General features: G+C 40.6%; 1 protein-coding gene across 1 annotated transcript in view; it reads right to left on the bottom strand.

Moving 5' to 3' along the window:
* The window catches only part of LOC139723290 (uncharacterized), an 85,774-nt gene that overhangs the window by 13,766 nt on the left and 55,174 nt on the right, over window positions 1-16,834 (bottom strand). Inside the window, exon 3 of the mRNA XM_071634549.1 lies at window positions 485-598. Within this exon, the coding sequence (XP_071490650.1) occupies window positions 485-598 (114 nt within the window). The remainder of the gene's footprint in view (window positions 1-484; window positions 599-16,834) is intronic.

Below are 16,834 nucleotides of genomic sequence, written 5' to 3'. Positions count from 1 at the left end.
CTTGAAGGCCAAGGGCAATATTCACGGTCCCTGTGCTGGTGTGTGGCATTAAAAAATGAAAATCATAACATTCGTCAAGTACTGGATGCATCTCTCCCTCAGTGTTTGAGAACGATGAAAAGGTAATCGCCTAGGATTTCCCTTCATTGTCCTCGAGAGCTTTCTAATCGACTTTTCAGGCGCCCCTTGGAATTGATAATAAGGAAATAATCCTACCACATTAAAGCGAATATTTCTCAAGTCAGCAAGAGTGCAGACAAAAACCAAAATTATTTAAGTTACTAAATTACTTTACACACTTTTGTTTAAATCCAACCAGATTGCCCTCCCCTCGCCCCCATCTACCCCCCCCCCCCTCCATTTCTATCAAAAAGTATACGGTTCCCACATTATGGGGAACTAATGGCAGAACTATTTTAGGGAGCCAATGAAGAGTGACTTTTGTAGCTCTAGAACTATGGTTTTAGTTTGTTGCCTTGACTACCTGCTGGGCGTTGCCAGGAGAGTCGGACGTTCACGTTCCACCTCGTCCCGCCATCAGGGGCTGTCGTCTGCTGAGTGTCCATGTCTATTCTCACTGAGGTCTCCGATACTTGAGCTGAAAAGAAACACGAAGAGAGAGAAAGATAAAACGAAAATATCAATTAATCAATTCATTCATTCATTCATTCATTCATTCCTTCATTCCTTCATTCCTTCATTCCGTCATTCATTCATTCATTCATTCATTCATTCATTCATTCATTCATTCATTCATTCATTCATTCATTCATTCATTCATTCATTCATTCATTCATTCATTCATTCATTCATTCATTCATTCATTCATTCATTCATTCATTCATTGCTTTGTAGGTGGACCAGGGTAGAATCTTTTAAATCTGACAGAGCCCTGTGACGTATACGAAGAATATGACATTACATCAATGATTATGAGTACATTATCATTAACGAATAATATAAAATGAGATGATTACAAAGAGCAACAACATATTGCGACATCAAACAGTCAATATTGTAACAAAAATACTTCGAGTACTAGTATTAAAGCAACAACAAAAAAAAAGGACTCAAATAAAATCCGCCATGATAAAGAAAGACGAACAACTAAGACAAGTAAAAGAAAAGATGATAGTACGACAGTAAATTGGAAAGAAAAAAGAATGAAAGAAAAGAAGGATGATTAGAGGTATTCTACTGCAGCAGGCTGAAACAAAATCATCGTATCACGAAAACACTGGAATTAATCTAATAAAGGAGTTATGCCCATCTGATAACTTTTTGATCTAATAAACACAAATACTTTCATAAAACATCTGTTTGCTTTCATTCTACATATTCCAGCCAACTTGAATGCCACGATGCACTGTACTTTAATTTTCCAGGGACAATCGGAGGATGTCTTCAGTAAATGTCTCCATCAACCTTCGTTCACAAGGTCTCCAAACTCATAAAACGCTTTCGATTTGTCAAAACTTTCTCTTGCGGGGGATTTTTTTTTTTTTTTTTACATGAACGGTATATTGGTGAGAAAACTTTTCCGCGACTCATCAGCTAGTGACAAGCTTGCGAATTCCCACGAACCACGCGATAGTTCATCGACCGATAAAAGTGGGTTTAGCGGAAGATCAATGTTAATCCAAGACAGTCTGTACTCTCTAAAAAAAATCGAGTGAAAATTTTCACTCTAAAAAGAGTGAATACAAAAAAGAGTGAATTTCGAGTGAAATTGGAGTGAATTTTGAGTGAAAATGCTCATTTTCACTCATTTTGGAGTGACGTCAGGGATCACTCGAAGATTTTGGAGTGATCCCTGACGTCACTTCAAAATGAGTGAAAATGAACATTTTCACTCAAAATTCACTCCAATTTCACTCGAAATTCACTCTTTTTTCTATTCACTCTTTTAAGAGTGAATATTTTCACTCGATTTCTTTTAGAGAGTAATCGAGCGAATGACACATATATATCACATACTATCGTGAGAAAGAGACAGAATAGAACACCGCACAACCACTTTCCTGATAAAGGAGCTGGGAAAACTACGGTATTGCACACGAAAGAGTTATATCTGATGTTGAAGTCTTAATCATCTCGACCTCTGCGAAACAACTCATTCTGACAGAAAAAAATAGTAATGCTGTAATATTGCTGGAAGGGAAATCCCTCTTCATGTTCATAATATTTTTTTTTTGTATGTAAATAAATCTTAGACGTTTCATTAAAATCAGGAAAAGGGGTGCAGTCTATGAACAGGGGCCGCGGAACGTTTACTCAACATGCTCAATGTGTGTGTGTGTGTGTGTGTGTGTGTGTGTGTGTGTGTGTGTGTGTGTGTGTGTGTAAGGGGGGTTAATGCTTGTGGTTGGTTGGTTGGTAAATTCTCCCGAGAATCTCGTAAAGTCATGGGGTTTCTTTTTCTTTTTTTTCGTTTTTTTTTTCTTTTTTTTTTCGGGGGGGGGGGGTGGTAGATTTCTCTGTGTTTGCGTGTGTGTGTTTTTTTTTTCAAGAACCAAGTGTGTGTGTGTGTGTGTGTGTGTGTGTGTGTGTCGGGGGGTTATGTTGTCGAAAAATAATCACAAGAATCATTAACAGTCACACGCAATTACATGAAATGATTACTATCATCACTTTCCATTTCGCTCATTTAAGTATAGAGGTGGCGGAGACCAAATCGCTTGACTTGGACAACGGCCTCTGAACATTATGCCTTGTAACAATTTTTTAACTAAAGGAACGAAACGGGGCTGATTGTGAGGTTTCTGTATGCTTCCTCCCAAAATACATGTGATACTCGTGCTGCCTTTTCAATCGTGGCATTAAAGCGCGATGAAATAATTGATGTTTGAAATCTGCAAAGGTCATTTATGATGAACTCTGTGAGGAAGGACCCCGGTTATCAATATCAACACCTGGCGAACGGAAATAAATCGTCCCCTTGAACTTCGACAAAGAAAATAGGGCCTATCGTACTTAGCGAATTGTAAGGAGGGAAGGTGGTAGATGTATGGATAGGCTTGGAGCAGGGGGTTCTTTCCCTGGTCCCCTGCTTCGATTGTTTGGAGCATCGCTATTTCAGGTTTCACAGCAAATGATTGTTGAGTTATAAAGTAAAGGAAGACATAGCCTACTGATACGTGAGCCACACATGATGCAGATTTGTTGTTGGTGTTGTTGTTGTTATGTTTGTGTGGATTCTCTTTTTTCTCTTCTGTGTGCGTTGTGCGTGTATGTGTGTGTGTGTGTGTGTGTGTGTGTGTGTGTGTGTGTGTGTGTGTGTGTGTGTGTGTGCTTGTGTGTGTGTGTGTGTTTACGAAATAGACAACAAGCAAATCTGGTAAAGTCATCATGGTCATCTCGTTCCAAAATATTTGTGAAAGGCCTGAACTCTGAAGTACCCTCTGATGCCAAATAATGCTTACGTATATCATACAATTTATAATTATATTCATAGGCCCTATAAATAGCGAAGCAGTGTAATTGATCTGATGTAGTATTGCAAAACCATGGTATAAGCTATGGACCAAATGTTACGGCAGAAGAAAAGTTCGTTGGTGGTATAAAAACTGTCATCCCAAAGCAAGCGCCGCGAAATCAGCCTCCCTGCATATGCATAGCTCTCCCTCCCCTATTTGTCTCCCCTCTCTCCATCACTTTCTCTCTCCCTCTTTTCTTCTTCTTCTATCCTCCTTCTTCTCCCTTCCTCCTTTTTCCTCTTTTTTTTATTTTGATATGCCTAGAAGGTTATTGTAAAATGTTTTTAAAAATCGGTTTTTGACGCAACCATTTTAATATTTCTCTGATTCTGCAGCTTATCTCATTTCTGAATCGAATGGGATATTGTTACAAGGTAACTGAATTTGAATAACTCATTTTCTTTTCTTTCCTGTTTTTTTCTTTGTTTTGTTTAGCATGAAGATGATGCAAAGTTTGTAAACTGAGAGAGACAGCCAAATGGAAATGGAAAAGGAATGGAATAAAAGTGGACCCAATAGATATCAATTTAAAGAGAATTTTTTTGCCACCACGTGATTTATCAATTTGGGATGGGAATATAGAATCTTCCCCGACTGGTCGTTTCTTGGCCTTGAAATTGGTCGTCGAGCAAAGTCAGCAAAAAGTGGAATAGCTGCTTAGTTACTCATTGAAATCTCATGGGCTCATGTCCAAGGTCAAGGAGATAGGCCTAGTTGTGATTTGCCCAGAAATGTTCAGAATAGAATGAACACCTTTGTACTAACCCTCTTCGTGTGTTTGGTATGTCAATAACAACCCCAATACAGGAACGACAAAAAGAGAGAGGGGGAAAGTAAAGAACTATCCAACGTTGTTTGTAGATGACTGAAGTATGTGATACTTGGATACTATATATTTTATTTGATTGAAGGTGGAAATCCTGCGGGTTGCTGCCAACCAACCCCTGGTTCTCATGCCCCTGAGACTTGCACGCACAGGGAGTACTACTGTAGCTTCCGGAGGATTCCGGGCCGGGCATCATGGGGTAGCTCGTTTCTGCTAATACGTGTAGCTGCCAGTGACCGGTAGCTTCTAACGGGACCTATTGTGACGATTAGGGAAACGCAATAAGGAAATTCAGATTTTCCTCGATCCCCCTACCCCTACTCCCCTCCCCCCCCCCCCCCTGAGTTTCCCATCTCTCTCTTTCTCTGACTACAAACAACAAAACAAAATATTCTGATGAATCCCTTTAACTATCATTCATCTTAATGTGCCACACAAGTCACAAGATAAAATGTGTGTAGGCCATACAAGCTTATCTAAAATATTGATTTGGTGTGGTTGACAAGAGCGAATACAAAGAGGCATGTTACATCTCCTTGGTGAATCCCTCTTATAGAATACACTTCATCTGGTGGCTGGTCACGCTTTCTCACAGGCCCGAATTCACGAAGGTGATACAATTGAAGCCATGGTTTAAACCATGGACAATTTGTATGGAGCGACAAGTGTCGCGTGGCTGATTTCGTTACGAAATCGGCCATGCGACACTTGTCGCTCCACACAAATTGTCCATATCACCTTCGTGAATTCGGGCCTTAAAGTTTAGGATACTGCAGTTTTTTTTTTCGGGGTAGATTCAGAAAACACTTGGAAATTTGATAGTGATAAAACTGTTGTCTTTCTTGAAGGACCCGAGCAAAAAAGAAAACAAAAATTCCCTTGTAAATTTCAGGATGGAGTAAATTACAGAAGACACTACATTTTTGTCCTTTTTTTCATTTTGTCTATGGCAGTTTATTTACAGGTGCGCGACCTATACATCGAGCTCCTGCTGCATGGACGAGGTACGACAGATTCGGTGGTGCTGACACACACGATTATGGCGCCCCCTGACGACTTCTTGACCGCCACGGCCCGAAAAAGCGGAACTGCCTGTTTCGTTCCTCTGGAACTGTCCCTGCATGAGCATGAAGGTCCCTATCAGTCATTCTGGCGTTGGGATGTCAGATTATTCGCTTATTTTTAGCCACCACAGGTAGGCCTTGCCCCCTTTCGAATAGAAGAATACAAGCGGAGCACAAATTTATTACAGCCTTCATAAAAGCTGAAGGGGCTTTCCTGCAGCACCGAACTTTTCCTTGGGTCGTCGCCATGAGTGTGCAATCACGGACGCATGCCACCAAGAGAGCAGATCTAGATTTGATAGAGACAGATGTCATTGAAACGTCGATCTTCGTTTAAAGACCTAATAAAATGGTTTAGGCATTTTTTTCTCAATGATGTAATAATATTAAATGTTAAATTCTAAGTAATTCTATGGTTGTGCGGGTTTTTTTACTGTTCTGAATTTTGTTCTATATTTGTTAGCATAATGGATGCAATTTCCTCAGTTTTGGAAAACTTGCTATACTTTCACCGCATGCGGCGCACTATCACCTCTAAATTGTGATGACGTCTAAGAACGGAGTCGTTCACGACCAGTCTAGCCGTAGCCAGCGAGCTGGCAAGGCTATGCTAGCGCAGCGCAGCGACAGCCGGCCGGCGCGGCCGGCGGCTGCACTGGCTAGCGCTGGCGGGGGAGCGAGCTAGCGAGCGCATAGCAGGTGCTGCGCTGCACTATTGTCATTGGCTAAGCCTTTAGACAAAAGAATATTTCATGAACTGTATCGGATTTAATACTGCCAATAATACAGACTACAACTGTGGTACGCTTGGATATCCATTATTTTCGGCAAACTCGTGAAATAGGCCCCACCACTGCGTGTCTGTACTAAAAAATAGTGTAATACTACGGCGACTCGCCTGTTTCAGCCCCACCGTGTGGCGTTCATCTCGGTAGGTAAGCACGGCGGTGGGGCTGCCTTCCACAGTGAATACTCGTGAATGCGGCGAAAATGACTTTATAATATGGCCCTCGACTAATTTAACGGCCAATTTAACCATAAATACAACCCTACCTAACCCTAAACCCAAGGAGGACCAACCCTTGCTAGCTATAAACGCACGGGTACGGTGCACGCGCACTGCGGTGGGGCCTATTTCACGATAGCCCCACCACCATTGCGTGTCTGTACTAATACTACGGCGACTTGCCTGCTTTATAGGCCTAGACCTACTCGTGAATCCAGCCCCACCGTGGCATTCATCGGTAGATAAGCACGGCGTTTGGGCTTCCTTCCACAGTATGATTTTTAGCATAAAACAAAAACTTCTCGACCAAAATTGACGATAATTCTTGGTATCGTTTTTCTTTAAAAATGGCGCATCTAAATTACTGATAACAAATATTGCAGAAACTGACTATGGGAAACTGGTTAGGCCTTTTTTTTTTTTTTTTTTTTTTTGAGCCATGACCCACCCTGTAACAACATATCCCCCTAACCGTTAGGCGTTAGAGTGTAGCATCTGTACTACTAGTACTACCAAAGATTCTGCTATTACTACTTACTAGTCTACTAGACCTAGTGCCGTAGTGGTAATAGTACTACTACTAGTAGTAGTACTAGTAGACTATACTAGTAGACTACTATAACTACTAGTAGACTGCTACTAGATCTACTTCTAGACTACTACTGGTAGTTTAACTTGTAAGCGCCGGCCGACGGGCCAGGCCACGGCCGGGACGCTCCCGCTTGCTTGCTGCGGCCGAAGTAGCCGCTCACTTTGTGAGCGAGCTGGGCCTGTTCTTCTAATCTACTTACTAGACAAACAGTTACAACTTACAATGTCAATCATGTAGAATACAGTATATCTTTTCTAACGTTAAACTATATGGGGGCACACCAGACATACCACTCTGTATTTCCCAGGCGATCGTTTCCGTGAGGTCTATTCTCGGGCTTGGTGCCATGTTCATACGCTCTTGCACTGGAAGCGGGGGAGATGCAGCTGGTTCATATCGGTAAGGTACGGTGCAGCCCCACGATAACGTTCTGGTTCATCGGCTGTCTCTCCCTCCCCATCTTCCCCTTCAACTTCATGTGCCTCCTCTTCTTCTCCGCTATCGTCAGAGCTGCAGTCTTCATCATCATCATCAATGTCGAGGTTTACCCATATAGGGGAAGACATTATGCTCGAGGTACCAGGTATCTGTGCAAGCTAACTTAGTGATAATGTACGTGGTAATGCGTACATGTCGACAGTCAGTGGGTCGACCGGGAGCGCACATCCCGCGGGGCCCGGGCCTGGCCGGGCTAGCTATCGTGTACGCGCGTGTACCATGCTAGTAATCTGAGTGCTTGTGCTGAGCGGCGTCTGCTAACTGAGCACAACTCCGTGCTTATACGTCATCAATCGGTTCAGGGGTGTTGGTCACGTGACTATCTTTTTCGCAAAAGCTGCAACGGGGTCCTCCAAAAATGTGATATTTGGGGGAGTTTCTAGAAGCGATAAAAACCGGAACGACACTGACAACATATTTACATTGATAATCATGACATATATTTTACATTTCTTTTGCATATTAAAACATTTTGCAAGCATTTTATTAGGTCTTTAAAGATTGTCCGTAATTTAGACACTTCAAAGTCATTGACCTCAAAATGAAGTCCATTGGTGAAAGTTAATATAGTAATCACATCCTTTATCAGCAACGTAATCACTAGACCCTGAATACAGTGAAAATTATCATGGCTGCATGCATTTAATCAAGAAACAACGACAGCAAAATTTACAGGAAAACTTAGTTACTGTAGCCTCAAGGTGGCGAAGCGACACCGGAAAGGAAATGTTTGACCTGTTCATCTCTAGGCAACTGTATTGTGCCCTTTCAAAGATACGAAGAATACATATAATATATACTCTTCATTCAATATCGAATATAATCTGATTCGATATTTCGTGGAAAACAGTCTTACGTATTAAAAGGAGGCTAACTCTTTGTGAGTGTTGGTCTCGAGGTTGCCTCATGACCATCGCAGGAATTGCACCTGAATCGATTATTGTGGAAAAAGACAGGTACTGAGATGTCAGTTACACTGCATTAAAGAAGTAGTAAAAGCTAAAATCTATCAATAAGTTTTCTGCTCTGAAGGTACGGTAACCCCGATTGATAAAAGCACATAGCTCCATGACACAAATCTAAGTAGATTTTGTAAACGAAGAGATGAACAACTCCAGATCTGAAGGCGCTGTGCAGTACAGATCTTTGAAATAAATTTGGTTCCCTTGTTCCTCAGCATCCATAATCCCTCCCCTTGTAAAGTAATGTGGGGAAGTCTTTCCGAGCAGAACATCTATCCTCACCTGTTTACAGGTTCTCTCTCGTCGCTCATGGCAATTGCATGCATGCATGGGGCTTTTATTACGACAACCTTTCTCCTCACGAAGCTTCCGCATCAATTGCGGTAGAGCGGGGTGCGAGTTCCTTGCGAGAGACATGTTTAACTGGATGTTAATTGATGTGCTCATCTCAAGTCATCATCCGCTCTTTTTAAAGAGTAAAGAGATATAGCACCCTGCTCTGCACCAACACACCCTCCCGATTTCCATAGAATTAAGCATGGGATGACATTTTTGGAATGAAAATAGTCAAATGTCAAAAGTGGCCTATAAAAGAAACTGCATATGGGTGTGGCGTGGTCCAGTGACAGGTGAAAAAAAAAATCTATAAAGCTCCATCCTACATACTGTGAATTTACGACAAGTCTTTCTATAGCCTCATGAAAATAGACCTGATTTTTACAGTCTAATGTTATCCACTTTAAACTTTTAATCTGATCAATTTGATCAAAATCTGAACGATATGGGAAGACTCTTCCAACCACCTCTGTATAAGACATTATCTTGATCCTATAATGATTTGGAAGCGATTGCTATGGATGGTTCCTTTAAATGACGACTGCTCTTTCAAAAAAGACTACAGCTAGGAAGTGTAGCTTAGCAGTCGGTACCCACCATCCATATGGTCCCAGAGACATCCGAGAGTAATGTGGAACATCAAGAATTTTAGCAGAAGACTACATTTTGGTAACCTTCCTTTTCGGACTGCTTTGCTCTCCATTACATTTGTTTCCTGTAAAAATTCAATTAGTGTCACCAGCAGCAGGACATTGCATTGCAACCTTTCAGGAAGAGGGTTCGGTCTTTTACACATCTTAAAGGCATAATTTACCATTTACAGATGAAACGAAAACCCAGCATTAGTGCTTTAGAATAGTTCTAAAATGTGAGTTAGGGATAGAAACAGCCACTGTAAAAATTTGAATCTGTAAAATCGATGTTCAGTACTGTTAAATACACAAAATGTAAACAATGGTAAACAATTTCAGCTAACGAGCTGCATGTTCTTTTTTATTGTCAATAAACCTTCATTGAATTGAATTGAATTGCTAAGAATGCTCCCACATTAAACCGTCTACAAATATGGTTTATTAAGAAAAGTACTGATATCTCCTTGTATTTTAGGCTTTATTGAGAAAAATTCATATGGTAGGATGTTTTGTGATACAACAGACCTACACATATGCATCAAATGTGATATCTTAAACATTTTTTAAATCACTGCTCCCAAAGGTAAATGGACCTTTAACAGTGGGTTGTTTTTTTCTCAAGGTTTTTTTTTTTCTTCTTGTTTGGAAGAAGCCGTGTAGAAATTCTATACATGTTCTTGTAATGGAAGCATTGAAGAATAAAGGAAAACGATTTGCAACTTTCACAAGAAGGTGACATTTTCTGACAAAATATATCATGCATTGTGGTTGTTTTTTTTTTTTTAATCAACTGGCGTGAGATGTTTCCTGTCAAGAGGTATACAGCAGCTGCAAATAACTTTTTAACATTTTAAACATCCACTGTAAAGTGACAAACTCATGTCTTCAAGATTTCTTATCAGCCAAGTCAGACAGCTGGAAATCTTTACCTCATCAAGATAAGTGATGAATAAAGAGGATGTTTGCAAGAAAGAATGTATAATAGTCGGAAGCCATTGCGAAAATGAAACCGACAGTATACAATAAACCGGGAAAGGGGGAAGACAGGCACAATCATGGTATAATACAGTCGTGGCAATGGAGAGAGAGAGAAAAAAAAGACGTAATGAGGATATAAAATCGCGGATTGTGGATAAGTGGGAAATAATGTGTGAAGAGTAGAAGAAGAAGAATACGAAGAAGAAGAAGAAGAAGACGAAGAAGAAACAAGAAACGTAAATGAGTGAGGAGAAGAAAGGAAAAAGAAAAAAAAGGAAGAAAGAACAGATAGGATTTATAGGCGTAAAGAAGTACACGAGGAGTGGAGGCATAAGAAGGGAGAGGAGAGGGAAGGAGGAGGGGCAGGGGCAGGGGCAGGGGGGGGGGGGGGCAGGAGAGGCGAGGGATGCAAACGAGGACAACAGTGTTCAATACCCAGATGCCCAGATGCGTGCAGCCTGCCGATGCGAAAGTATGATTCCTCTGCTATCACACAATTAACAACTTCCCAGGAAAACACTGGGCAAATCTCTTGAAGTTTCCAGACGATTCATATCAAGATGTGAGAAATAAATTCTCTTGGTACGATCTGTCTGGTATCAGACAATGAAATCAGACGCAAGGCGTAAGGAATATGATGAAATCGCACAAAGTCATCTGGCAGAGCGAAATACATTGTAAATAGTCAGCCTTGTAAGTTATGTTTTATGGTAACTATGAGCTTTGCTTGAAAACAGCGCGCGTGGGTAGGTGGGGGGGGGGGACGTTAGAATATTGACCTTATATTTTTCATTGTCTGCTATGTTCTTATATCTCTTTCTCTTAAAGTATCACTAAATCTATGACCGATTCCCTTATTTTCTCTGCTGGAAAGAACACAGTGTCTCTCAATGTGAAACACAATCTCCTCCCTGGTGAAATACAATGTGAACACAATGTGAACACAGTGTGAAACCTCTTCAGTGTGAACACATTGTGAATCATCAATACACAGTGTGAAACCATGGACCTACTGTAGTAGGTCCATGGTGAAACAGAGCATTACCATTAAGTACCCTGTGAAAACCACACCACACTACATGATACACTGTATCGCGTTCTGGCTCCTGTATCCCACTGACTCAATGTTGCTATAGCAAGTTTGTTTCAATAAGGTGAAAAGCCAAATCCCTTCACACACACGCACATGATTATACAAACATACACACACAAATGATGAAAATAATGTCAAATTTCCATGAATTTCACACCTTTCGATACAGTCTGTCACGGAGGACAAAATCCTATAGTTTCCTCAATCAGCCAGAGTTCGGTCGAGACGTGCTATGGACCCAGCAGTAATTCCTTGGCCCACTCGCAAATGACTCTTATCACCACAAATTTGGTGCGATCCGAGACACAAGACACCTAGGTGATACCTCCTTGCCTACACACTCTCTCTCCTCCATCATACTTTCAGTGGAAGAGGTCAAAACTGATTTGTAGTTTCCTTCGTCTCATGGCTCTAGGAAACCTGAGTACAGGAGAAGATTATCCTGCGATTACCAAGGTCACCGACTGAACTATCAAGCTGTGATGTGGTTATTGAGGAAATGCAGATAACTTCGTTTGACGGCATGGTTCTTCCGTACCTGAAGCCAATATCAGCCTATATTCAATTATTCACTGTCATCACGTCTTGCGACTCGAGCTTTCTCCCTGCCCCCCCCCCCCCTCCTTCTCTAGCATCTTCCTGACGTGTTGAATCTACGAGTAATTGATATCATCTCGATTCACGACAGTAATCGGTCTAGAGACGATCCTTTACCGCTATATGACTTTATGAACACCACCTCAAATTTTAGCCTCGTTCGGACCAACGACCGCAAATCTGATCGTCGCATGACTCTGAGTCTGACGTCAAAAAAAGTTTCGAGCTGACGTCATATTATCATTGCCTGTAAGTGATAATCCAAACGTAAAATGTGCTTATCATTCCGGTCACCGGCAGAGTTGTTCTTCGAATTATGATCGTATTTGCTCAAACAAAGACATACCATAAGAGTGTCCGGACTATTTCGTGTGTATTCCTTAAAAATTGTGAAGTCAATAGCCTCAAGTTGCTTTGGGTTAAGGTGACGTTATTGTTCACTCTGCCTTTCGGTTTTTTCTCAACCGTTACAGGTTACTGTCTCAGTAGGACTCAAGAAATAATCACATTTCACCAAAAGTTTTTTTGTCAATAAGTGAAAGAACAGTACTTCATTGTCACTGATGTTAGCCTCTGTTAAGTCAATTAAAGACCAATGTACCAGGGATTTCTTCTGTTTACGGCGAGACATCTATCGCAAACATCATAATTCTAGACGATGCATCCTGGTTACAATTAAGCGGGTAAACCGAAGAATGACTTGAAGCGTTCACTGTAAACAGCTAGGTCTCCAAAAATTTATGTGAGCGGAGGTGATATAAACCTACGAAGTTTACATCAGTATGTATTTCGTTTGATGCATTTTATACATTAATTCGGCGCATGTTGTGGTGCTGTCGTAGCCGAATTCGATCACCAGTTTGTGAGGGGGAGAGCAGGGTGACAGCATGGAGCTACAATAGCTCCATGCTGATAGCGAGTCCTGGATACGCTATGGGGGGGGGGGGGGGGGGGATGCTGTTCGTCATTCCGAAGGTTCGTTATTCCGAAGGTTCGTTAATCCGAAACACATAAATTCCCTATACCTAGAGGTTCGTTAATCCGAAAATGAAAGAAAAAGGGTTCGTTAATCCGAACATTTGTGGCGTTATTCCGAAGATTCGTTTTTCCGAAGGTTCTTTAATCCGAAAATGAAATAGGGTTCACTATTCCGAAGGCTCGTTTATCCGAAAATGAGATAGGGCTCGTTATTCCTAAGGTCCTTTGATCCGAAAATGAAATAGGGTTCGTTATTCCGAAGGTTCGTTGATCCGAAAATGAAATAGGGTCCGTAACGAACCTTCGGAATAAGGAGCTTTGTTTCATTTTCGGATTAACGAACCTTCGGAATAACGAACCCTATTTCATTTTCGGATTAATGAACCTTCGGAATAACAAACCTTATCACATTTTCGGATTCACGAACCTTCGGAGTAACGAATCTTCTGAATAACGAACCTTCGGAATAACGAACCTTCGGACTAAAGAACCTTCGGAACAAAGAACCTTCGGAATAACGAACTGTAACCCAATGGGGACCCCATGGTATGACCATGTCCATGGTATGACCAAGAAGGTACGGGTATGACGCCATTCTTTCTCCACTCATACACGATGTCGCCACAGCAGAATGCGCGGATGGTGTCATGAAAACGTCATAATCGGCTTCGGGCAGTAGTGTTTGAGGATGGTATAGGCAATGCTTCTTCAAGTTAAATGACTGTCTGTGACCAGTAAACATAGATTAGCATTGTATATAATTATTATTCTATTAGAGCCCCGTTTTCGTCAATTTCACTCAGAGAAAAAGATAAATGGGGAAATGACTCACTATAACGACAGATATCGCTGGAGGGAAAAATATTCGTTGCTGTACAAGACAGGCTCATCCACATAAGTTTGAGGGTCTCATAACTTACATACGACACCCATGAGGGAAAGCAGACCAGAGGTTGTGCTCTATAAGGCTAATACGAGCTGGGTCATGATGTTCCAAGTCTTGCTTCCGGCTGTTTCATGTCTCAACCGGAAACTGACAAAATTCTAAGTCAGCCTGATTTACGATATTTACGATATTACTGAAACATTCGGGTATTATTCGCTGTTCTCTCTTCCTGCCAGCCTAAGAAAATTAAAAAAGAAATGATGAAGTTTTATACTCTTTCAAAAGAAAATTGTTCTTGTGGTGAGCGCTAATGACTCCTTAGTGGATTTGTGGTTATGTTCCGGAAATTAATTTGTTATATATACTCGAGAGGTTAGTCTTTCGAAGGTCATCATCCAGAAACAGTCTTCCTTAAAAATCCATTATGGAAATATAGGCCCTACTTGCACCAAAAGTAAGTATACCTCAAGTGGAAATCTATCATAATTATGTATGTGGCAGATGACATGAGATCAATAGCAGACGCTAATAAACTTCGATTTAAGTCATTGTCTAAAGACCTTGTGAAACTTCTGGGGAAATTACTAATGTAATGAACTTTCGCAAAGAATTATGGCTTGGATTACGTCTGATATCCTAGTTTCACGTACGATGGTACCAGAGAAAGTCATCATCTATCCTTTGTGTAACTCAGACACTACTCCAAACACGCACAGATAATCATATCTGAGATCAGTGGACTCAGTCTATTATAAGTGACAATATCGTAATAAAACAACCTAGAAATTGATATTTTTATCATTTTCGAATCCTAGCCTTTTTCAGCTATATTCTACACATTCCTGTTGTCTTTTTATTTTGTTTGTTGTAATTGCTGGCGCTGGATGAACGATTATTTTTCAACTATTCTTGTTTTGAAGATTCCGACGTGAATTCACGAGTGGAGCTAATCATCGATAGTTAAGTTTTCGACCTAAGCTTCAAGTTTGGCAACTGCGTGTGAACGTAACTAATTACTTATGTCAAGATAGATAGATAGATAGAGAGAGAGAGAGAGAAAAAAAAAAACGTTGTTTCTAATGTTTATCATCCAAAATGTGCTTTTTGGAAGGCCTATCATAAAAGAAATTTATGATCACTCGATTTTCTATTCCTGTTTCTTTTATTTATCTATCTATTTATTAAGTACTTTTGCTTGACAAGAGTATTCAGTAGCAATGTATTTGTTATCTTTAAATGGCTTGGTTGAGAAGAAAAGAAATAGAATTAAAAATGAAATAAGATGTACGCTTGTAGAGAGGTTCTCTCCTCAGAACGCATACACGACTATTCTGCCATTTCTCAAATGCTTCCGTCAGTGGATTTCGTTACGAGAAACCGTTTTGATTACGTCGCTGGTATTCACGGAATCTCTCCTAACATAATCTTTAGAACAAGAGAATTTTGTATATCGACTCACTGATTACGTTTTTTCGTTTACTTGTTGGACTCAACAAGTGGACCCCTTGTCTGATGTGATTAAACTTTATGGGTACTTGAAAATGTTAGCGAATTGACAGCTGACATGAGCTCTCATCTCCCGCAGCGCAATCCTCAGATACTAGGTTGACCAGATTTCCAGTTGTAGATTTTTAAATTGACATGGACGTTACAGAGGGGAAAGTCGTAAAATGCAAGATCATTTGTATTACAGTTTTATAATACACTCACACGAGTGCTTATTTTCTGTGCAATAATCGAAGGATAAACATTATCATAAGTGTTATATACGATATGCTTATTTCAATACTGTAAATATTATGTCACTATACCAGACTCTAAACATATATATTTGGTAGCATATACGTGGAACGGTTATGTCTCCAAGGCTGTGTCGACATCGTATTCGTCTCCCTCAGTCGATCGTGAACCGCTTTCTTTAGCGCCAAAGCAATCGTAAATAGCGCAATAACTCAAGAGATAAAAGCTTCCCGCGACGTTCATTCCCGGCGATAAAAGTGAAAATGGCATTTTAATGCACCCTCTCACCCGTTGGTCAAGCTATTCAGGATGCATCAATGGATTGTCTGAGTAAATGCTCAAGGCTTCTCCTGATGTTGCCGAGTCCAGCTGCACTATAAAGCGAAATTCTGATTTTTATTAATAAAAAATCCCTGTGCTCTCCGAGTATTGTAAAAATTTTGCTGTTTTTTTTTTTTAATTTTGGGGGGTTTGGGCCCCCTGGGGGCCCCCTGGGTGGGTCATGTTTCAGTTTGTTTATTCGTCTGTCTTTTTTTTTTCTAGGTAAGACTGCTGTATGTCGAAGATATATATTATCATTCTCGTTTCTTTTTTTTCTTGAAAACAGACACCTGTCAGTTTCGCCTTTACTCTTTTTCTGACTCTGCTGACACTTGAACGCGCGTAAGGAGCAATGTTTAGGAAAAGAAGGTCGAAAAACCCTATCTGTTCAAAACTCGACAAGGCACCTTGTAGACTTCTCGTCCTAGCCGAGGAACTTTGGCAAGTTTTAACAAGTCGCTTTGCCGCCTTCATGTTCTGAACAAGGCTCCTTAACAAGCTTCAACAAGTCGCCATCTCAGCACTTGTTTATGTTTCCGTGTGTTCGAGAAAAGTTTCTACAGAAAGCCTAATGGCAAAACAACAACAACAACAACAGCAAAACGGAAAATGTAAGAACTATGATGACAGGAAAAGGGCCGAGTTCAACTTATTTTCGTTGCTAAAGTAACTAACCTGGTACTGTCAGTTATTTTTTCAGGTTCCGCGGGTTTGTCTTTCGAAAAAGGCAAGGTTTTGTCTTAAATCCGCAATGTCATGATGTCATGGCACATAAGGCATATAAGTGAATATATTTAAAAAGTCTCTGCACATTGGTTCCATTAAAAAAAAAATAAACGAAATCTTTTG

This window comes from Diadema antillarum, unplaced genomic scaffold, assembly GCF_040938485.1.
Source record: "Diadema antillarum isolate AM-2024a unplaced genomic scaffold, OU_Dant_1.0 scf00000185, whole genome shotgun sequence".
Classification (NCBI taxonomy): domain Eukaryota; kingdom Metazoa; phylum Echinodermata; class Echinoidea; order Diadematoida; family Diadematidae; genus Diadema; species Diadema antillarum.
The sequence above is the reverse complement of the archived record's forward strand: the minus strand, read 5'-3'. Positions and strand labels throughout refer to the sequence as shown.